The sequence below is a fragment of the Mirounga leonina genome, unplaced genomic scaffold (genome assembly GCF_011800145.1).
Source record: "Mirounga leonina isolate KUSES-001 unplaced genomic scaffold, KU_Mleo_1.0 Mir_94, whole genome shotgun sequence".
Classification (NCBI taxonomy): Eukaryota; Metazoa; Chordata; class Mammalia; order Carnivora; family Phocidae; genus Mirounga; species Mirounga leonina.
In genome coordinates, this window is record NW_023270855.1 from 33,733,408 (window position 1) to 33,750,858 (window position 17,451).

Below are 17,451 nucleotides of genomic sequence, written 5' to 3' on the forward strand. Positions count from 1 at the left end.
GAAAACCATTATTTAGTGTTAGGATGGTGGGATTATAGGCAATTTTTCTCTGTTATCATTTAAAAATTATTTGTGCAGGGGCGCCTGGCTGGCTCAGTCAGTAGAGCATGTGACTCTTGATCTCAGAGTCGTGAGTTTGAGCCCCATGTTGGGTATAGAGATAAGTTAAAAAAAATTATTTGTGCAATATAATAAAGTCAAGGAAGAAAAAAGAACTAGCTTTTTGAATTAGCTAGTGAGGATTTTTTTGTTTTTAAAGATTTTATTTATTTATTTGAGAGAGAATGAGAGAGAGCACATGAGAGAGGGGAGGGTCAGAGGGAGAAGCAGACTCCCTGCCGAGCAGGAAGCCCGATGTGGGACTCGATCCAGGGACTCCAGGATCATGACCTGAGCCGAAGGCAGTCGCTCAACCAACTGAGCCACCCAGGCGCCCCTAGCTAGTGAGGATCTTAAAAGTATTAAATGCTATGTATATAATATACGTGAAATTCTAAGCATTCTGGCATACCCAAATGTATCTTGATTGCTAAAAAAGATCGCAGTAACAGAAACAGCCAATGATCACTGTGTGCTTAATATATGCCAGGTACCACACAAAACTCTTTAAGTGCATAACCTTGCTTAAACCTCCTCATAAAATTCCTGCTTAGTAGGTACTACTGTTATCTTCATTTTTCAAATGAGAAAAGGGAGGCCTGTTCAAGACACAGAATAGGTGGAGTTGGGCTTTGAATTAGACTATCCACCTCTAAAGACCATTCTGATCTTCTACCAGCTCTAGAGAACTGTCTGTCCAAAATTCATCTTCTCCAAAAAGTCAGCCAGACTATGTACAATGAAACTGGCAGCAAAATTTTAAATAATACTAATATTTAACTACATGAGGAAAAACCAAACAATGAGAAGGAAACAGGGGGCAAAGATGAAAAGCATTGGGGAAACAAGAAGGATAAGGACACAATTCACTAACATAGACTTTGAAAAATTTACATGTCCTCCTAGATGGAACCTGAGATCACAGATAACCTTTTATATAACTGCTCAAAGCTTTTAACTCCATGAAAGAAAAATCTCATTATCACACACAAACATCAAGATCTTTAAGAAGCCACACATCATTAGTTGATTAGTAGTTACTCTTATTTTTAAAAACCCTTGACTCCTGAGTCACATTAAAGTTCCCAAAGTTAACTGTATTTGTAATAATTAAACTATGAAAAAAAAATTAAACTATGATATAGAATAGGAAACAGATTGTTTTACCTTTAAATGTTTAAAAATTTTTGCTTTGCTTCAGATATGCTTAAAGCCCCCCCCAAAATTGGTAGCATCTAACTGAAGCAAAATATATATATAGTAAGCCTAATGAAAGCACAGACTATCATAGTAATAGGAGGGCCTCTCTCTGCTTTCTTTTTCATTCTCTCTTTTCTACTCACTGTTCTACTTTGCCTTAAACTTACTGCTTATCTTAACCTCCCACCCTCAGATCTTTGTCTTTACTTTTTAAGAATAAAAAATATTATGTTGGGTATAGAAACAAGCTTCTTGCCCCCCAAATAAAAAATGCTTATGTTTAATTAGTAATTACTACATAATGATAATCTGTGAAAAGCACAAGATTAAAATGTACTTATATTTAGATTTTAACATTTACATTTTATGAGTAATTCTTCCTTTTCAATTTTGTCCTCCTCTAAGTGATCTTTCCACTGCTTCAGGGGGAAAAAAAATACAGCCTTGGAAAATCCCTCCAAAACTCCCACCAAAATAGGCTACTAACTGTATCAACATCCTCCAGGTCCTAAAAGATCATGACACCGGCATTAACTTCACAGGGAATCACAGTTTAAGAAGTCCTATATTAAATGCAGATCAAAATACAGTTATCACTCACCAGTAACTTACATACCCTAAATATTTTGAAAAACAACTAATTATCCATCAAAACATAAATTGTAAAGTTAAATTTGGAAACAAAATAATCTGTACCTCATTATACATTATTATTTAATAGAATCGTAGCTAATGTGAAAAAGAATTAAAATGAAGTATATTATATTCTAAAAGTACTGCATTAATTTTCTACCATTATTAGAATAATCCTGAAGTGTAACAGTATACATCACCTAGAATATTATTAACCAAGGTAATTAATACAAAAAGTTCATAGCACTAAATTATACTCACTCTGAGCGGAGTCGGGCTTCCATACCATCTGGTAGAAAAAGTTTTATTGTGGAAACAATACACCCATGGGTAACTGGTTAAAACAAACAAATAAGATGGATTAAATAATTGTTTAAAAATACAAATCTTCATATCTCTCATATCCAACATATATTTTATTCCTAAATGCAATAACTTCCAGGAAAGAAATCTGGTGGTTTAATGACAATATTCACTCCCCTGGAGAAAGTCATCCCTCTTCATACTGAATCACAGTTGCAAGGCAAAATTACAGATAGAATAGTTTTTCAAAAGTGTCCTAACCTTCAATGCAATCCGTCAATAAAAGGTCAGTTGGATATATGGAAATACAATTGAGGAGAGGAAATGCACTTTCTCCCCTATCTGCTGGCATCAAAACCTAACTATTCCCCAATTTAATATTTAGCCCTAATTCCTAATTCTCCTGTCCACGCCTCACAAAACTCTAGTTCTGCATAATACAGCTTGGAATATGCTGTTCAAGTCCCCCATTTGATGAGTGAGAAAACCAAAACCTCATGAAAGTGAAACTGCTTCTAGAACTCTGTTAAGTGTCAGAGCTGTTTGCTAGAACTCAAGTCTGAGATTTTCAGTTCAGTATTTAAAATTGTGGTTTTATGTTCTTGGTGCTTTTTCTTCCTCCACCCTCAAACATTTTTACATAACATTACACCAATCACTTTGTAGACAACTTCTTACTATTGCTTCTTACTTCCTCCTTTTCCTTCTGATGATTTCAAGAGACAAAACCCCCCAAAAGGAGCGTTTATACAGAGCTTCTCTTTGTGATTGGGTTTTATGGGTTGATGGCTTTTTATTTCTCTGTTCTTCCAAGATTACATCTTCCAGGGTTAGGGTTCAAAGAGTTAATTTATTTAGTTTATCAAAATCTAATTAAAAGCTAATGCAGGGTGATGAAAATATACTATCTCATGATTAGAAGAGTGGTGGTTATATGACTATACATTTGTCAAAACTCAGTGAGTTCTACATATAAAACTGGTGTTGCAAGTAAATTATATCTCAATAAAACTGATTAAGAATAAGCTAATGCTGGGGTAGTGCCTGGGTGGCTCAGTTGGTTAAGCGTTTGACTTTGGCTCAGGTCATGATCGCAGGGTCCTGGGATGGAGCCCCATGTTGGGCTCCATGCTCAGCGAGGAATCTGCTTCTTCCTCTCCCTCTGTCCCTCCCCCCCAACCCCGGCTTGTGCGCACGCACGCTCTCTCTCTCAAATTAAGAATAAATAATAACTTTAAAAAAAAGGAATAGAGCTAAATGTGTTATGTAAGAGTAACTTATTAAGTGATCAGGCCCATGAATCATCAAAATGAGATTATAAACATGAAGTAATATGATTATTCTGTCATCTGAAAATACACAGTAAACTTAAGGAATTTAGTGAAGTTTACTCAATTTTCATTAACTTATTATTTGAAAAGTGTTAAAACAGATCAAGAACCATCTCTGGGACAGTCTTCTAAACTCTGCCTAACACAGCAATTATAGCCATGAACCACTGGGTTCCTTCCTTCCATTCAGGCCTCATCCTCTATCCTGTTACCATAAATACCCTATGCAAGACCAAGCTACCTGCACTTCCAAATTCTTTACTTTTCACAACTCCGTGCATTGTACAAGCTGTTATGTCAGTGATGTCCTTTATCCTCTCGCCTGCATAACCAAATGCTATTTACCCTCTAGGCTCAGACTTTCTACTTCACCAAACTCATTATGTGAGTTACGGGTCCCCAGAGCCTCCTATATCTACTTCTTATAATAGTAAGCATATTGCGGGCAACCCTGTTGGGACCCCTCTCACTCGAGGGGGTCTTCTTCTATCTTCTATCTTCTAACTTCTATCACTTTACTCACTAAAAAAAAAAAAAAATAGTAAGCACACTGCGTTGTGAATACTTATCTTTTTTTTTTTTTTTAAAGATTTTATTTATTTATTTGACAGAGAGAGACACAGCGAGAGAGGAAACACAAGCAGGGGGAGTGGGAGAGGGAGAAGCAGGCCTCCCGCGGAGCAGGGAGCCCGATGCGGGGCTCGATCCCAGGACCCTGGGACCATGACCTGAGCCGAAGGCAGACGCTTAACGACTGAGCCACCCAGGCGCCCCGTGAATACTTATCATTTATACAACCGTGTCTCACCAGTTAGAGTCAACTCTGTGGGTGGGGAAAGGATTGGTTGCTTTTCACTTTTTGTAGATTTTATTTATTTATTTGACAGAGAGAGACACAGAGAGAGAGGGAACACACGCAGGGGGAATGGGAGAGAAAGAAGCAGGCTTCCCGCAGAACAGGGAGCCTGATGTAGGGCTCGATCCCAGGACCCTGGGATCATGACCTGAGTTGAAGGCAGACGCTTAACGACTGAGACACCCAGGTGCCCTGCTTTTCACTTTTTATTTATTTATTTATTTTTTAAAAAGATTTTATTTATTTATTTGAGAGAGAGAATGAGAGACAGAGAGCATGAGAGGGAGGAAGGTCAGAGGGAGAAGCAGACTCCCTGCCGAGCAGGGAGCCTGATGCGGGACTCGATCCCGGGACTCCAGGATCATGACCTGAGCCGAAGGCAGTCGCTTAACCAACTGAGCCACCCAGGCGCCCCTGCTTTTCACTTTTTAAATCCCACACTTGGAAGAGTTACCTGGTACAAACTAGGCATTTAATGAATTACTGAATGTGAGAAAAAAACATGTCTGGTTAATATTTTACAGCTTCCATTACCCAAGGTGAAGACGTCTTTTTTTTTTTTTTAAAGATTTTATTTATTTTTCAACAGAGAGAGAGACAGTGAGAGAGGGAACACAAGCAGGGGTAGTGGGAGAGGGAGAAGCAGGCCTCCCGCAGAGCAGGGAGCCCGATGTAGGACTCGATCCCGGGACCCTGGGATCATGACCTGAGCCGAAGGCAGACGCTCAACGACTGAGCCACCCAGGCGCCCGGTGAAGACGTCTTTTACTTTGAGGACAGTAGGGTTCACCTACACTTGTAAGAACTACCTAACTCCCTCCTTTCCCCAGTAGAACACAGGGAAGGGGCAGATTTATCCCAGCTCTATGACTCCCCCAGAGATTTACTATAAATATGCTATAATAAATACAGGAGAACAGTACAAGAAGATCCAGCAGTTCTGACACTTGACCAATATATTTAAATTGATAATAAAGTCTAAAAAAGTAGGTGCAGTGAGTTACAGAATAAAACTGCAGTGCCAGAATGGACAAGCTGTGATATATTACACCAGAATTTCCATTGCTCAGATATATGACTCCAAAGTCCAGCAACTGGACTGATGTACAAATCTGTGAAATGAATCAAGGGCTAATACTGACTGGGAAGCACAGGTTGCTGTACTACTGAAGGCAGTTAAAGACCACAGCTTTAAGCTGACAATCTAGTCTAGCCAGCCCTGCCTTTGAAAAGGTTCTTGTGACAACTAGATACACAGATGCAGAGAATTATTAGCTGTCTTTTTAATTTGCAATGGGCAAGTATTTAAAATGACCTGATAAAAAGGTTTTGTTCTAATACTTTGCAGTATTTTCCAAAATGGAGTGCTAGCAAGTGTTAACAAAAAAAGGATTTGGGGGTCAGAAAAGTTTGGAAAATACTTGGTTCAAAGAGATTTTTGAAAGAGTTTTGATTTTTTAAACCAGTCTTTCTCAGAGCCTAATGGACTTTTTATCCATCATGAGGCTCTAAAAGTAAGATGCATTTTCCAAACTTGTTTAACCACTGAGCATCTCTGTCCCGTTTTCAGAACACTAACACAGGAACTGATAGTACCATATTATATACATGATACATACGGTGTTATGAAAAAAATGCTTTGGAAAATACTGCTCTCAAATATTCTGAGTCACTCTGTAAACAAATTTTGCTCTCAAAATTTACCCAGAAACATTATTTACCATATTTCCAAGACTCAAAGACAAAATTGATTGTAAAACACACAATTTATAAGTTTCTTGGGCAGGGTAAGAAGGCTGCAGGATCACTGCCTCATTAAATACAGGTACCCTTCGCTTTTTTTTTTTTTTTTAAAGAGAGATAGCGTGAGAGGGGGAGGGGCAAAGGGAGAGGAAGAGAGAAAATCTTAAGCAGGCTCCACACCTAGCACAGATGTGTCTCGATCTCAAGACCCTGAGATCATGACCTAAGCTGAAATCAAGAGTCAGAGGCTTAACCAACTGAGCTACCCAGGTGCCCCCCACTTTGCTTTTTAAAAATTTATATTACATCACTTCACTTTTATGAAAGACCTACATTAGTACCTGTTTTTCTAACCAGAAGAAATCCGAAGAGGATTTTTGCTTATTATGAAAAAAGGTGAAAAGTGCAAATAGCATTCAGTGTGTTTTGCCGCAAGCTGTTACAAAGGCATTAAGAGTGGCCCCGCCAAATTCCTCCTCAACAAATTGCACTCAGCATCTCAGCATCCAGCCGCTATAGCTTTGAACTGTGTTTGTGAGCATCTGTGCTTTATTTTGATCTATTTTGTGTATCCATTGGCAAGATATGTCCTTAGGTATCAGAAAAGCCTAAGAGAGGTGACTTTTTGGGTCTGGGAACTCTAAAAAAATTTTCCATATAAATTAATGGTAATTGTTTCTTCACTTTACACCAATTTTAAAAGGTTGCATAGGGGGCACCTGGGTGGCTCAGTCGGTTGAGCATCAGACTTTTGATTTCAGCTCAGGTCTCAATCTCACGGTCGTTGAGTTTGAGCCCCTGCGTTGGGCTCCATGCTGGGCATGGCACCTACTTAAAAAAAAAAAAAAGGTTTCATAGGAATGATCTACTTTCTGACAGCAAGGAAACCTGTACACATGCATGGTAAGCTACATGCAAATTTCAGAAATGTTTACACATTAAGAACAGGTATGTCTGAATCAAAAAAACAAGGTATCTATGGAGAAAAATCTGCAATTATAGTTATGAGACTTTATTAAAAATAAAAATGAAGACTACCCAAGCTGTCATTTTTGTTTTTTTTCCCTCTATTATCTTATACAGGTTATTTATTTTGCTTTTGAGTTAATATATTTACTTCATGGTATGAAGTCAGTCTTTTCTATTGCCTATTCATATAAACACTACTTAAAGGACCCATGTTCACTGTGATTAGCTTAAAAGCTATTTAAGGCCCTGGACTGGGAGACTGAAACTTCTGGGGTATGTCGCAGTCTGGTTCTATCTCTGTTCCTGCATTGAGTCGGAAGGTCAACACTACTCTATATTTGAGTAGTTTGAAGGATCCCTTGAAATGACTGGCAGTAATAGGAAGTATAATGAGTAAGACCATAAAAGCACAAGAAACATCTAAAAAACCAAGACCTAAATGAGAGGTGTTAACATTTCCAAACTGGGGAATTATTTGCTTAATTGTCTTTTGACTGCAATCTAAGATAAAAGAGTTACCAAACTTTCATCCCTGAATTTTTCGTTTCATAAAGCTTTTGATTCAAAGATTTTTAAAATTTTTTAGAAAGATTTTATTTATGAGAGAGAGAGCATGAGCAAGGGAAGAGGCAGAGGGAAAAGCAGACTCTCCACTGAGCAGGGAGCCCGACCCAGGGCTTGATCCCAGGACCTTGAGATCATGACCTGAGCCAAAGGCAGACATTTAACTGACTGATCCACCCAGCTGCCCCGATTTTCTTTTAAGTAGGCTCCTCACCCAGCATGAAACCCAGTGTGGGGCTTGAATTCAGGACCCTGAGATCAAAGACCTGAGCTGAGATCAAGAGTTGGATGCTTAACTGACTGAGCCACCCAAGCGCTCCTTAAAGACCTTTTCTTTTTTTTAAATATTTTATTTATTTATTTGAGAGAGAGAGAGAAAGAGCATGAGCAGGGGGTAGGGGCAGAGGGAGAAGCAGACTCCCTGCTGAGCAGGGAGCCCGATGCGGGGCTCGATCCCAGGACTCTGGGATCATGATCATGACGTGAGCCAAAGGCAGACACCTAACCAACTGAGCCAAGCAGGTGCCCCCCCTTTTCTTTTTTTAAAGTCAGAAAAGAGGCAGGAAAAGTTAAATGAATAGACAAATACATTTTAATTCTAAAAAAATGTTTTTGTATTGATATTCTATCATTGTCTTCATTTATGAGCTGGAGTTCAGTAATAAAAAGCTTTCCCTCCTCAACTACTTGTTTATGTCAGGAATAATTCCCTCCAGGAAAGGTAGCATAAATGCTTTATTCTTTCCCTTTACTTACATGTTTTCAGGATGGTTTATCTAGGTTCTTCCAAGGGTGATCAAATCTTTTTGTTTTCATTTTAGTATCATTTAAGTTCATGGATTTAAGCACAGTTGATATATTTCAATCCACTGCTGTTGTTTTTATTGATCCTCAAACTGTCTCATCTTTGATCAACTAGAACTTCATGTTAATTCGTGAGTTTTCTGACAGAACCCTAGCGGTCTTAGATAGCTTCATTGCTTTATATATACTATGACAAAATCTTCTAGGCTCAACCTGTACATTTCCTGCCTAGACTCAGAATTAGCTATTTCTCCCAGGAATCCTGTTCCTAGCTATTTATTCAGTGGGAGGAATCCTTTCTCTAGGTATGTGAATTCATTTGCTACTTTATTTCTCTAGCATACAATGGAGCAATACTGCTTGTTAGCTTATTTTTCGATTTATGCACAAGGAGTAGTGGTTCTTTGGTTTACCTGCTTGCTAAATATTCACTGAGAACCTGCTGGCTACAAAGCAGTATGCTGGTAAAGATGAAGAAAACCAAGATGATTATGACTAGGTCCTTGTCCTTGAGGAGATTTCAATTTATTTTGTAGAGAGAACAAGAAATATCTAACATAACAACAAAGGAGGAAATTTTTCACAAATGCTACAAAACGTACAAAACACTATGGGAATTTGGAATGGACAAGGGCAGGGGAAGGATTTATAAAGAGGGTAAAAAAAAAAGAGTAAGATTTCAAATGCTGGAAATGGAAGGAAAGGCTGAGAGAATGGCATAAGCAAAGAAACAGAAAGAGAAGACTATAAGAGAGTGCACATCTTAGGAGGGCAGCTGGAGGAAGACTGGAGAGAACAGGTAAAGAATATATTTCAAGGCCTTCTAGGTGCCAGGCCTGACACTAATCACACTATATATGTTAACTAACTACTTATGACAAACCATCTAAATAGTCGTTTTTATGTCTTATTTTACAGATGAGACAGATAAGACAAGGTCAAAGAGGCTAAAGTAACTTGCCTGAGATCATACCCTTGGCAACTGGCAATGCTAGGATTCAAAAGAATCTTTTCTATACACCATCTTACCTCTAATCTAGTTTAACAGCTTAACATATATTAAGGAAAGGAATGGGAAACAAAATCAAAAGTTTGAACTGAGTCCACATTTTTGAGGGCCTCAAGCATACAACTAAGCATTTCAGACTTTATTCTGCAGTATGGTACAGCCTTCTAAAAGCAGGAGAATAACAAAGCTGTAACAGGAGAATATTCTGGAGATAGTGGGTTGTCAGCGTATGGTGGCCAGAAGTGGAGAGGTAGTATGATGCTCTACGTTGACAAAGGAGAAACAAGCAGGAGCAAGGAAAGGAGACAAATGACCTGGATGACTAGAGGTAAGGAAGAGACAAGAGTCAGAAACAATACCAGGATTCTGAGCTAGTGTATGGGAGAATGATGGAGCAATAAAAGAAATTGGGAAGTCAGTAGAATGCTCTAGTTTGAAGGGGAAATTAAGCTTTGTACAGAGTAATTTTAAGGGGCTTGAAGACAGGGAAAGCATATAAAACAGCTGCTGCCAGGAACTTAATTAAATAGGGTTCTTAAGTCTAGTTTCCCAAAGAACAACCAAAGTTTTTAAAAAATAGGTGTGTTCAGTCCCCACACCTTGCAAATCTCCTCCTTAGGACTGAAAAGTGGGATCCAGACATCAGTAGTTTCAAAAGTTCTGCAGATAATTCCTGGGTCAAGAATCCACTTTTTTAAAGAACAAAAGACTGCCATGCTATCAGAAAGATTCTCTTAGTCACCCCAGCAAAATTGGCACAGCCTGTGCTGAATCAGCTTTGTGATTTTCCCTAGCAGCTAGAAAGTGGAAGAAAAGTAAAGCTTCTGGTGAAAGTTACCAAAAGCTAGGAATGAGCAAGGACAGCAAAGCCAAAAGTCAAGGAGTAGTCTAGAAGTTAGCAAGAGTACCTTTGAAACGGCCAATGATAATTTCCAAAGGATACACAGGTAAAGGAGCCTGGGGCTAAAGCTACTGTGAAAGAGGAGCAAACTTAATGGCAAGAAAAGAAGGTACAAATGACTGGCCTTGAGATGAGAACTCTGTATACACTCTATCAATGTTCACATAGAACATCGTGCTGCAATGTGAACACTGAACATCATACCATCAACCTTGAATTAGGTAGTAGTATCATGAGTTCCATTTTATTAGATGAACAAATTAAAGTTTAGACAGGTTAAGGAGAGGTAACTGAATGACAGCAAAATAAAAAGGGTGGTGGTGAACAAGAAGGTTGCCAGTTTCCAATCCTCATATTAAGCTGCTGGATTAGAAGGAAGGTTGTCAAAATCTTAGTTGAGATAAGGTGGCAGAAAGAACTTTTATAACATTGTGGAGGAAGATTCATAAGACATTTTAAAATTTATTTAACCAGTATGTGCCAGGTTGAGTGTGGAGATTCTACAATGAAGACATACACACTGGCTGCTCTTGCGTAGCTGGTAGTTCAAGTGAGGGAGGCAAACACATAAAGGGGCGTGCAGTGTGCAACAGGGACATGGAAAGGCACCTTTTCCAGCCTAGAAAAGTTTCTAGCCAAAGGAAAAAGCATGTGCAAGCGCGTGAAGACCAGAAAAGACAAGATCTATTGTGGGAAGTAAAAGTAACTGAAGGCAGTTTGAGCACAATGCAAATGGAAGATACCACTGACTTTGCTCATAACAGGCCCCTTGTTCATAGGGCTTACCTAGGAACAGATATTGGTAAAGCAGACCTCAGTGATGAACTGACTGGAGTTATACGTCAAGTTTATAGAACTAGCGGGTCCCAAGTTTTGCAGCAGAGGATTACTGTAATGTTCTGTGACCCAGGAAACTCATGCCCTGTATACACTCTGAGCAGTTTGTGGGCTTGGGAACAGATGAGTAGATAGCATTGGGTTCCTAAAGCCCCCATTCCAGGAGGATCTGATAGGTTGGCTTTCTCTCTTCCTCACTTCCTTAAAAAGAAAAATCTATTAGACTATCATCCTATTTGTTTACAATGATATTTTACATCTATAGGGTAGGTTATTTGTATAGTACTGACCAGTGAGTTTTCTCCTTGGAGTCGCACTATGTGGAAAGCCAAACATCAAAATCAAAATCAGCTTGTTTTGGAGAGATTAGAGTAGAAGAGTCACTAATATGAATGGATATGCTCAATGACATCAGGGTCTTATCACCTTTTTAACAAAATCATTTTATACACATACACAAAAAAAATTTTTATGTATTATATATTCTTTTTTGAAGTTTCCTTTTACACATACATTATTTCACAGAAATACATAAATGACACAGTGTAAAGTTTTTAATTGTAGTCTCATTAGCCCCACCCTTTTTAATTTGGCTCCCTCTTCTCTTTTACTCCTCTCCTCCACCCCACTCCAGGATAAGTCACAGTAATGATTTATATGCAGCCTTCCATGCTTTTTTCCCCGTGTTCATATAATCATATAGAAACACATACTTGTATGTGTACATTTATAGGGATTGGTGAGACTTTTTAAAATAATGAAATTATTAATAGTAATTCTTTTCTCAGCAGTATATCTTATAGAAATCCCTGCAATTCATATAATCCTCATTTATTCTTTTTAATAGCTACACAATGGGTAATTTTAAAATTACGCTTCCTTTGTTTTTGTTCTATGCACAGTGATGCAAAAAAAAAAATCCTTTCATACATCCTCAGAAACTATTTTTTGTCATTTCAAGTGTCTGATTTTATATTCTTGCTATAAATGTATTCAAAAGCACTATGTAGTACTGTTTTGCATTAATTCATGCTTTATGTAAATAGTATTGTACCACACACATCCATCTGTAATTTGCTTGAGATGTTTTTGAGACTTATCCTTACTGATATATGTAAATTTAGTTCATACATTTTTACACCTGTATAGTATTTGTGCTTTTATTCTGTTTTATTTTTATTTATTTATTTTTTTAGAGAGAGTGCAAGCATGGGGGGGGGCGCTGGAGAGGGGGAGAGATAGAGAGAATCTTTTTTTTTTAAGGTTTTCTTAGTCAGAGAGAGAGAACACAAGCAGGGGGGAACTGCAGGCAGAGGGAGAAGCAGGCCTCCTGCTGAGCAAGGAGCCCGACGTGGGACTCGATCCCAGGACCCTGGGACCACGACCTGAGCTGAAGGCAGATGCTTAACCAACTGAGCCACCCAGGTGTCCCGAGAGAGAGAGAGAATCTTAAGCAGGTCCATGCCCAGCGTGGAGCAAGACTCGGGGCTCGATCTCACAACTCTGAGATCATGACCTGAGCCAAAATCAAGAGCCAGACACCAAAATGACTGAGCCATCCAGATGCCCCTTTTTATTCTAATTAGAATTCTTATTTTATTTAGTTTTTTCTATTATCCTGTATATCTAGAATTTTTATTAGGAAACTCCTAAACTTGATCAAATGCCTATTCTTTTCCTTTTTTTTTTTTTGTTTCCAGAGTTTGGCTTTATTTTGCAGTACAGAAATCATTTGCAGGGGTGCCTGGGTGGCTCAGTTAGTTAAGTGACTGCCTTCAGCTCAGGTCATGATCCCAGGGTCCTGAATTCGAGTCCCGCATCGGGCTCCCTGCTCAGCGGGGGGCCTGCCCCACCCGCCTGCTACTCCACCTGATTGTGCTCTCTCTCTCTCTCTGTCAAATAAATAAATAAAACCTTAAAAAAAAAATCATTTGGGGCCATTTTGAGACAGACATCATTGAAGTGGAGGCTTTGTCAAATACCGTAATATAGCTTGGTCCATTGAAGAAGCCACATCTAGAAAACAAAAGAAGCTTCTACATTTACTTGGTTTATGATAGGTTTCTTTCTCTTCGCTCTCATCGATTTTATAAGGTTAAAACACTGCACACAGGCTTCCTCCAAAATGACTCTCATAGTCTGGAGTTGGGTTAGAATTTTAGGCCCACATAACCCCATCTTATAGCTGTGTTACATGGACACTCATAATACCTGACAGGACACAAAATGTAAAGGTGTAGGGAAAATGTAGGGATTCTTTCCCAAATTGTGGAATATTCAATTCCTAATTTCTTTAATGTCAAGAGGACAGTGGCATGAAAAATTGTACTGATCCAGCTCTTGAACAGCAGGAGCACAGGACTGCAAAGGCTACACTGATTAAAAGATAAGTTAATACATGATGTTAGAAAGGGAAGGAATATTTACTGGTACAGTGCTCGGCAATCTCAGTTTTGATTACAAAAGCAGGCCTTATAAAAACTGATTTCAAAAAAAAATTTTTTAATTTATTTGACACAGAGTGTAAGCAAGAGAGAGCACAAGCCGGGGGAGGGGCAGAGGGAGATGGAGGAGCAGACTCCCTGCTGAGCAGGGAGCCCAATGTGGGACTCCATCCCAGGACCCTGGGATCAATAATATTGATTTTATACAGTATACATCATTTGCCAAAAGTTAAGTTTGTCCTAATTAGATAATAAAATGTACTGCTGTTAGTTTTCTCCATAGATGTTATTTTTCTTATGTTCATTTCCTCAGAGTCAAACTCAGATTCGGTCATCCTCTTACAGAGTGAGTTGTAGCATTGCATGTGCAGGAAATAAAGATCTAGCTTTCTGTTCCCAAGCCTTTTGGTACAAGGTGGTCACTAATGCTAACAAATTTCTGTTCAGTCAGTTCCAAAAGCTGCAAAGCTGGTCTGATTTCTTTCTCTGGTTCCTTGGCTTCCACAGTTGTACTATGGCGATATACTTCCCTTGTGCTTCCATACTGTGTACAGAGGAGCTCAGGCAGACATAGATATCTGACTTCTGACTGACTTAGTTCTGGGGAATGATGATCTGGCAGGAGTTGGCATCATTGGTGTTCTTGATGGGGTGGGCTGAGGATGCAGATAACTGATCACCTGGCCCACTTTTCCTACCTGGTCTTTTACATAGCTGGGATCACAAATGAGCTGCTTACAGTAAGGAACCTGTCCTTCAGATTTCACACCAATCACTCTTCCATTCTGCACAATGATTTCTTCAATCGGTTTATTGAGCATGTACGTACCACCATAAATAGCACTTAGCCCTGCAAATCCCAGGCTAAGTTCTCTAAGACCATAGAGTAGATAAAGGTATGTGCTTTTGCCATATCTTGCCAGAGACTTGTTGTAAAGTTTAATCCTATTAATGGTTTCACAACATGGTTTATCTAAATAGTCATCTGTTCTTTTTATTTTTTTTTAAAGATTTTTTGTTTATTCGTTTTGAGAAAGAGCAAGTGAGCAAGAGCATGAGCAGAGTGGAAGTCAGAGGGAGAAGGAAAAGCAGACTCCCTGCTGAGCAGGATGCCCGACATGGGGCTCGATCCCAGGAGCCCGGGATCATAACCTAAGCCGAAGGTAGATGCTTAACCAACCCAGGCACCCCAAATAGTCATCAGTTCTATAAAATGCCAGGGCAAAGGGGCATCTGAGTGGCTCAGTCGATTGGGCGTCTGCCTTCAGCTCAGGTCATGATCTCCGCGTCCTGGGATCGAGCCCCATATCGGGCTTTGTGCTCAGCGGGGAGCCTGCTTCTCCCTCTCTCTCTGACTGCCTGCCTACTTGTGATCTCTCTTTCACTCTGCCAAAAAAAAAAAAAAAAAAAAAATGCCAGGGCATAGCCAGCAAAACCCATGACATCTTGTCCCAAGTCAAATTTCTTGTACACCTCCCGAATTGCAGTCTTCTTAGGATCAATGCCCTCAAAAGTTCAGGGATCGTTTTCATCAAAGCTGGCAACACACACTAGGAATTTTCTAAAGCGACATTTTTCAAATAGTCCCATTAAGCTAGATGCCAGGGCTTCTGCTTCAATGGAAGGAACCTTGTAGATTTTTCCTCCCTTACAGACAAAGCTCCCTTCAGTCCTTTGAAAATCAGATAGCAAGTGACCTTTGTATAAAGCAGCACCTTAACCAGTTGACCATTGACCATAAGGAACTTGGGAATTAAGCCAACATTCCAGTCTCTTCCTCTCCCCATTGATGGTAGTGGTGCTCCTGGTATTTAAAATCTTTTGTATAAATCTTCCAGAGGTGTTATAGATGAACTTTCTCCTCCATAGTATGAGTTTCTATCCATGTGAAGAACTTTCTTTCCATTCACTGATATTATACTTGACAGGATATATTCAGTCAGGCTTGTGCCCAGTAGGAGCACTGCATACTCCTCATTCATAGCGGGGTAGGGTGAGGACCTAAGCCCCAAGAAAGGAGAAAGCACAGGGACTCTAGGGACCAGAGGCTATAGGGCCAACCTGAAGAACAGGGGAAGCGCTCAGGCTGGCTAGATGGAAAAAGGAAGCCAGAGCTGGAGAGGAAGGAAGCTGGTTGCCATGTCAGATGGGAAGAGAAGGATCAAATGCCTTTTCAATACCTACTGGTTATAAAGTAACATGTTTTTCATGTAACATTTTTAGTTTGTGGATGATGTAAATAGATTTCCCCAATACTGAATCATTTTTGCATTCCTAGAATAAAACCTACTTTGTTTATTATAGCTTCATTTCTGAAGTTAATTTACTAATACCTTAATCAGAATTGTTCATCTATTGTCACAAGTGAAATTAGTGCTAGTTTTCTATTTTTGAACTGTGTCTTTAACAGAATTTGCATTAATGATATACTGCTGGCTTCTCTAAAGGATTCTGACAGATTTCCACCTTTATGGATGTTTGGATTATTTAAATAACTGGATTTATCTGCTTTTAAAAATAAGATCATATTCAGCTATGAATGCCTCTGCTTCTCGTCAATCTTTAATAACTTCTTAGTCTCTTTTAAGGAAATCAATTTACTCAAGTTTTCTACATCTTGGGATAATTTTGCTGGGAAAACAATTTACTCTAGCTTTTTTCTTTGTCATAGGTTGGCATGCACTAGTTTCTCAAAATTCTTTTAGTATATCTAGTACCTTTGTTTATGTCTCCTTTCTCATTCCTTATCTTGTATATTTTTGCTAGTATTTTTTTAACCTAATAAGGGAATCAAGGCTTATGAATTACCTCTTTTTTGTTAGTTGGATGCTTTTCAAAGAATCAGCATTTGGTTTGTTTATTCCTTCTATGGTTTTTTGGGGTTTTTTTGCTTATTTCATTAATTTCTGCTTTTTATTTCCCAGCTTCTTTTTTCTTGTTCTTTTTCTAATTTCTCCTAAGTGCCAAGTTCCTTCATTGTCCTTTTTCTTTAGTACAGAAGGAATTTAAGATTATAAATTTTTATTTGAGTAAAGGATTTACTGCATTTTGGTATAAAAGTCTCCTTTCCTTTCCTTTCTACATAGTTTAAAATTCCCCTTTTGATTTCTTCTTTGAACCAGGGGTTAACCTGTAGTGTTGTATAATTTCAGTAGGATTTTAAGTGATGTAAAGCTTATCATAGTACTGTTTAGCATAGGACAAAGTCTAACTTTTTCCCTGGTATATGCTTAAACAGGTAGTCCTCAGCTAGTGATAGAGCTGTATCCCAAGAGCCCAGGCATAAGTCAACTTTTTGAAAGCAATAAATACCAAAAGAAACATTTTAAATGATGAAGAAATTTTTCTTTACTTAATTTCCTTAAAGTTGGCATAAAAGACAGTTAAATATTCAAAGAACCCTGCAAGAATCAAATGTTGCTAAAATAATAGTGCACTAATAATAACCCTGAATTTCAGGATTGTCCTCTTAGCTTCTTCCTACAGCATGTTCTAAAGAATGTCTCTCACAGCTAGATGGGAAAGAAGAGTGGGAAGGAGTTTGGAAAGAGCTGCATTCTAGAACAGTCACCTCCCTGGAGATCTGCATATATGTTAGCATATTTTTTTTTTAAAGATTTTATTTCTTTATTTGAGAGACAGACACAGCGAGAGAGGGAACACAAGCAAGGGGAGTGGGAGAGGGAGAAGCAGGCTTCCCGCGGAGCAGGGAGCCCGATGCGGGGCTCGATCCCAGCACCCTGGGATCGTGACCTGAG

The 17,451-nt window shown here is 38.9% G+C and overlaps 1 protein-coding gene and 1 pseudogene across 34 annotated transcripts in view; both read right to left on the minus strand.

The window, feature by feature from the left end:
- SLMAP (sarcolemma associated protein) overlaps positions 1 to 17,451 on the minus strand; it is a 162,204-nt gene that overhangs the window by 67,992 nt on the left and 76,761 nt on the right. For all 33 annotated transcript variants that reach the window (XM_034998041.1, XM_034998042.1, XM_034998032.1 and 30 more), the window contains exon 3: positions 2,194 to 2,266. In XM_034998041.1, the coding sequence (XP_034853932.1) occupies positions 2,194 to 2,266 (73 nt within the window). The remainder of the gene's footprint in view (positions 1 to 2,193; positions 2,267 to 17,451) is intronic.
- Positions 13,265 to 16,573, minus strand: LOC118005788 (annotated as a pseudogene). Its single transcript, XR_004677876.1, has 2 exons — positions 15,101 to 16,573; positions 13,265 to 14,685 (listed from the first exon to the last, which is right to left on the minus strand). The product of XR_004677876.1 is annotated as a rab GDP dissociation inhibitor beta-like (transcript).